The 6,560-nt window shown below is 35.6% G+C and overlaps 1 protein-coding gene across 1 annotated transcript in view; it reads right to left on the bottom strand.

The window, feature by feature from the left end:
- Positions 1–819: 819 nt before the first annotated feature.
- LOC112518496 (U2 small nuclear ribonucleoprotein B'') overlaps positions 820–6,560 on the bottom strand; it is a 7,641-nt gene continuing 1,900 nt past the window's right edge. The window contains exons 2-5 of the mRNA XM_025126210.1: positions 4,281–4,453; positions 3,445–3,538; positions 2,278–2,342; positions 820–1,303 (exon numbers count right to left, since the gene is read on the bottom strand). Coding sequence (XP_024981978.1) covers positions 1,025–1,303; positions 2,278–2,342; positions 3,445–3,538; positions 4,281–4,453 — 611 coding nt within the window. The 3' untranslated portion in view covers positions 820–1,024. The remainder of the gene's footprint in view (positions 1,304–2,277; positions 2,343–3,444; positions 3,539–4,280; positions 4,454–6,560) is intronic.

Raw genomic sequence — 6,560 nt, 5'->3', positions numbered from 1 at the left:
CGCTAGCGCTAAGGGCCTTCATAAGTCGACCCCTGTTTCCAACAATTATTGTTTAGAACTTTAGACGTTTGGCTTGGGACCCCCTATCGTTGGGGGCCTTCATAAGTCCTCCCCCGGTTCCAACGACTATTGTTTAGACGTAAGGCTTAGGACCCCACTAGTGTTGGGGCCTTCACAAGTCCGCCATGGTTCCATAACCTTGTAGGATTATTTCAATTGGTAACAAGGCTTGGGTCTTTGGGGTTTTTCTTCATGCATCATCAGTTCAAATCATGCAAAACCACTAAAAAATTTCTTGGTTGTTCTCCAGGGTCCCTGAAATTAGTCGAGGTACGCACAAGTTGGTCTAAACACACACGGATAAAAAAAACTATTATTAAGAAAGGTGAAAGATCGTGTGAGAATATGAGTTAAGATGAGAAGTGTAAGAAGAGATTTGGACCCTTGATCACTCTTATTCTCAAACCAACCAATGAATTGTACTTTAGAAAGGAATTTTTCCGGTGCTTCTAATCGGTGTTGATATAATGGAACTCTTCAACTAGGATTGATCCATTTCTTACACTTTTCACCATAACTTTCATTATCACCGGAACCCAACCCTACTAAAAAAATTAAATTTGATTTTTGATCCTCCATTTGAGGGAAAAAAACCCTTTAAGAGTTTTTTTCAAACATAACTAATTTATCAACTAATAACTAACTTATCAGTCAACGAACAGTTAATTTATCAGATAATTTACCAAACATAAGTAAGCAAAGTTTGATACAATTTAATCCACTTTTAACTCATCAATACTTATAGCACACAATCCATCATCCTTCAAAATACCACCAAGGCATCTATTGCAGTTAAAACATGCTTTGCAAGTAGAGAAAGAACATTATCCCAACTGACCTTAAACCAGTTTCTATAATTTCCTCACAGAAATGAGTTTTGAAAAACTGCCAAAAATTCCTTACAAACTACCATCATAACCAATCACTACTCACCACAAGAAAACCGCAAAGACGACCGTTGGGTTTACTTCTTAGCATAACTGATGGACATCGAGTTTTGAGGCGTGATCTTGAAGCCTTGCAGAGATTGCATTGCAGTCGAAGATTGATTATCGTCATCAAACTCGACAAACGCGATACCTGGCTTTGCATCGATCATTCGAACTTCTTTAAAACCCGGGAATTGTTTGAAAAGAAGCTGCAGCATGTCTTCTGTTGTATCATGTGTTAGATTCTGTACGAAGAGGATGTTGTTTGGTGCTGTTGTTTCTTGCGTATTTGGCCTTCCGGTTCGGTTAAAAGCCTGCACGTGTTTGTAAAAATTCATTAAAAAGAAACGATCATACCAACGGTTCTGGTTGGTAAGAACATCTACAACAGGTTCTCTGTAATTTTGCAAAAATAAGTAAGAAAATCTCCAAAAAAGAAACTCATTCAACTTTGGTTTCTCCATTTTGGAGATTATAACATTAATTTATCGAATTAAAATATTCAATGAAGTGATACTCGAACAAACTTTCAAACAACCTCTTCATAAAATGGTATAACAAACAATTTATGACGCATTCAAACAAAAAATAGAAAGAAAAAACATTTGATGACACCATATCTCTCCTTCATGATAAATTTTGGGACCAAAGAGTCATTGACCCTATGGTACCGTAAAGCCTAGTCTCCCGGAGTCCCGGTAGGTCAAGGGTTCAAACTTTACCAAATGTGAGGAGTGTATGTGAGTATTTGTCGTATACAAATGTCATATACTTTAAAAAATAAATAAATTTTGGAGATTTATGGCCTGTTTGTTAGTAGCTTAATGAGCTTACTTGGACCCAACTTATATGGTCAGCTATACATGACTGTTTGGAAGTGGCTTAATGATATAGAAAGTGGTTTATGCAATAAGCTTCTAGAAGGAAACTTTATGCAGAAAACTAAGGTTTTTTTTTCCAAACTTGCCTCTCAATTAAAAAACACCCTCCTTCCATCTATGAAAAAACCCTTGCAAACAAAAACCTTCCTAATCTATACAGACAAATTAATCCACACAGACAGCTTTATCCATTCAGGACTTGATGAAAAACCAACCAAACATCCCCTTATTCAAATATGGAGAATTTCCCATTCTCTCCCTTTTGGAGAATGATTCGAGGATTCTGTTGGAGCCAACTTTTATATAAAAAGAATCTCCAATATCTCTATTTCAGAGATTCAGTTGGAGATGCTCCAAAACATCTACAAGATGAAATTTTCGGGAGAGTTTGGTTCCAAGAAACTTACAGCAGGGGTTCCGTTGTCGGTTCTCACACCGTTAGTAGCTTGTGGAGTATCTCTCTTCTTTTCAGCTGTACATTTGTGGTGAATGTCAAGACAAGGAAACATACACAAATCTTAAATACTCCCTCCGTCCCAAAATAAATGTAAAAAAGGCACATAATTAGAAATGTGTTTTTTTACACTTTTTAATCAACTAAATGACAATGTTACCCTTGATAAAAGAGGGAGTAATGAATATCTCCATCTCATAATTAATGGTAGAATTGGAAGGTAGACACTTACTTTTGAAAATGAACACTTATTTTGAAACAACCTAAAATAGAAATATGCACGCTTTTTTTTGGGACAGCGAGACTGCAAGAGTATTGTATACTTCAAAATAAGAAAAGAAATACAATGTACTTCTTGAACCCATGACGAAGCAATATTTAACTGGTTGCATTAGGTTTAACTTGTGTGTTCAATAAATTGTTGATATTTAAAATGACATCCATCAGAAGCACCATAAAGAAATGTTAGCAATATCCAAATCAACGCCATCAATTTATTTTTTTAATGATGAAAAGCTGTCGAGAAGTACACTATGGAGGGCATAATACCATGTGAAATTTTTATAAAATACTCCCTCCGTCCCAAAATAAATGTCCATATTTCCATTTATGTTTGTACCAAAATAAGTGTCTAGTTTTAAAAATAGATAACTAAATTTCCAAATCTAGCCTTAATTGATGCAAAATTTTAAGAGACGATAAGATAGATAAATAATTAAGTGTAAAGTTGTCATTTAGTTTACTAAAAAGTGCAATAATTATGCAAGTCTAAAAACTGTCTCAATTCTATTGTGGATACTTATTTTGGGATAGGGCAAGTACCCTAAAATTATCCATATTTTTTTAGATCAACTTCATAAACACTGAAAATGGTCAAGAATTCCTTTTTCAAATCTGAACTCATGTAGACATGGTACAAGAAAGTATTTAACAAGAAAACTTGACTAGATCAAAGGGTCATTGGCCAACAGTACACAGGTTATCAGTAGAAGCCAGCCTCCCAGAAGGTTAACGGTTCAACTCACCAAAGATGAGAAGTGTGCATGAGTATTTGCCGTATATAAATATTATTATTATTATTATATACTTAAATAAAACTTGACTAGGACTCTTAACTTACTTTTTTCCTCTTGCTTCCTTCTCTTATCTTTTGGAACAAATGTATTATCTGCTTTTGCAATACAATCTGACTTGCCTTTGGCATATTGGATTCGCTGCATTTCACCAAGGAGATGTTAAAGAACTTTGCCTAAGATAGAGATCAGGTGAAGATACTACACAAATTGATGTTTGGAGGGAAAAAGTAGAAGAGAATGTAGCTGAACACTGACGATGATAGCTAGTTGTAATCGGCTGATATGCAAAAGAAGTCCACAATTTAAGAAAACAGCAGCCAAGTGGGAAACTTATGTGTTGGGTCAAAACATGTGTGAATTAAAGACCAGTCAACAGTATGTATGTATATCTATCTGACGAGCATTTTGTCTCAGTTTACACTTATCTGACGACTATCTCACTATTATCATTCTGGTTCCTAGAGACCCCAGGCCAGTGGAAGGACTTTGCAAGAACCCACTAGAGTTTGAAGGAGAAAAGAGATATCCAACGAACACAAGCAAAATGTAACACTGAATTAACAGAAGATGATGGCAATAGTTCATTGTATCAATTTCTATGTTTGTTAAATATACGAACATAATGCAAGTATATTCATAGTTAGAAGTAACTGTGTAGAAGTAAAAGGAGAGGCTGCTTTTGAATGGAGTTACTATATCTTTTAGAGCTAGCAATGGTTTTCTTATGGCAAAGATTTAAAATAAATTATCATATGCAAGCATTTTCTGTTCTCCTATTCAGAAAGCATCAATAAAGTAATAGAAGTTAAGAGCATGCAGTACAAGTTTCAAATATCTTAGGATATATCTACATATTACTAGTTCATGTTTCTAAACTCACCATCGGCTTGTCATAAAATGGAAAGTTTTGCATCTGGCGAACTGCATTACTGGCAGCAGTTACTTCACTGAAAACAACCCATGCCTGCCCACGAAGTTTGGCCGTCTTCAAAGCAACAACATCCAAAATCCTCCCATACTGGGAGAACAAGGCATAGAGAGACCTTTTCAACTCTGATAAACAAAAGAACATGTGATTACCACAAGAAATATAACAAGCAAGATGGTTAATTCCATTTACAGGTAATAACTGGAAAAAAAAAAGTATAAGCATGCACGAGTGAAGACACTTTCCATTCACATAAATCATATATGAAAATGGTATTCACATTTTCAGCTTCAAGACCTGGTTAAAATTGGGACTAAAGGAAGTGACGGAAGATAAATACAGGTGTTTGATCAAAGTCTCCTTGTAACTCTAGATGCCGAATCCAAAAAAATTCAGAAATACTCCATAAGTAATTTGCTATGTAAAGAATCATAGATAAGTAAACAATCATTCAGTCATTGTCAGAATATGGATTTATGGTTTATAGGCTACAAAAGACTGGAATAGTCAGAAGCAGCAGGAGCAGGCTTGGTTCTAAAGAGAGAGTAACAGTAGCAATGCTCCATAATAATACTACCCATTGTAGATCTTATATGATAATAGTTGAATGTTTATTAAAGAGAGATGGAGAAGGAAAAAGCAGGACAAAATAAATTTGCATCAAACAGAAAGCAACTGCAGACATAAACGCATAGAGCATATCACCACCTCTCATAAGTTATTTACCTCTTCCTTCTCTCCTGCATCCCTGACTCTCTTCTCAGATATACGTATACAGAAAAGCATGATGATGCATGAATAGTAATAGTTAAAAACGAACTCCTCCTTGAGGGGGTATAAGCTCTTAATTTGGTATTCTCTACTCAAATATATACGTACCTTTTACTGAATACTAATCTATTAGCCTCTCTGCATTGTTGATATGATGTACACAGTTTACATTTATGCAAACATGTACATGCATCTATGAAACTTGCTGTTTACTTGTAAAAGTGGCACACAAATACAACCTACTTCGACCTGATATGGAAGTTGCTACCATATATTGTTTTAATCAATGGCACAAAAGAAATAAGAAAAACAGAAACAAAATGTGATAGTTAAGCTATGATGATGAATGATGATACATGTTCGTGTGGCAATGTGACATGAATAAGTATGGAAAACTTCCTATGGGTCAAGTAGTGAGATTTGCCACACTAAACAACGAGGTAAACTTCAGATCATGCATTCTACAACTAGTATTACTACAGTCACCCTATCGTAGATGCTTTCTATCTGTTTGTCTGCCATGATTTTGATTTTGCATAATTTGGTGGTATTATTCATTCGTGCTATTTTTTCTTACTTAACATGGATCGTTCCACTCTTTGACTAAACAAAGAGTCAACACAAGTTATCCAATTAACAAAATGATCCTCAATAACATTTACATGTTTTAAACGCTTACAGCCTCCATGATGTTTTTAGGCCTGTAGGCCTTTCAATTTTACCTCTTATTGCATTCTTCTAGCATACTTAATGAAATCCTTTAGGGTGCGTTTGGTATGCAGACTACAGGGGACGGGACGGGACGGGACAAGAAAAAAATAGTCCCATGTTTGGCATGCCATGGACAAAAATTACATGGGACAAGATGAGACTATTTTTAAATTTGATAGGACAAAACTTGATGATTTTTGTTCCACCAAAAAAGGTGGAACAACATGGGACTAAATACAAATTTACTATCTTACCCTTGTTCCAATAGATTCCAATAGATTAAAATAGAAAACCTAATTACTAACCCTCCTTCATCATCATCTCTTTTCTCGCCCGTTCCACGAGAGCTCCTTCCACATCGCCTCCTTCCACGTCGGCTTCTTCCACCGGCTTCTTCCACATCGGTATGATTTCTCCCTCTCGTTTCTTTGCTGCGTACGATTTCTCTTTGCTGCGTCGATTTCTTTTTTGCGATTCTTTGGTGCGTCGATTTCTATTTTGCGATTATTTGCTGCATACGATTCCACATCGTTCCTTCTCTTGGATTCTTGACGGTAAACTCTAACAAAATCCCCTCACTAAAAGCTCGTTTGAGTACCATTAAAAACCCATATACATATTCAAATTTATGCGTACAAATGCAGCTAACACTAGATTTTTTTTGGGGGGGGGGGGGGTTGGCTTTATTTTCAGTCTCTGTTTTTAGATAGGTGTTCTTTATTTCCAGTCTTTCTAATTTTGGCTTTATTT

Source organism: Cynara cardunculus, assembly GCF_001531365.2.
Source record: "Cynara cardunculus var. scolymus isolate 2C chromosome LG 9, CcrdV1, whole genome shotgun sequence".
NCBI classification, from domain to species: Eukaryota; Viridiplantae; Streptophyta; class Magnoliopsida; order Asterales; family Asteraceae; genus Cynara; species Cynara cardunculus.
This window is presented reverse-complemented; position numbering and strand designations above follow the sequence as displayed.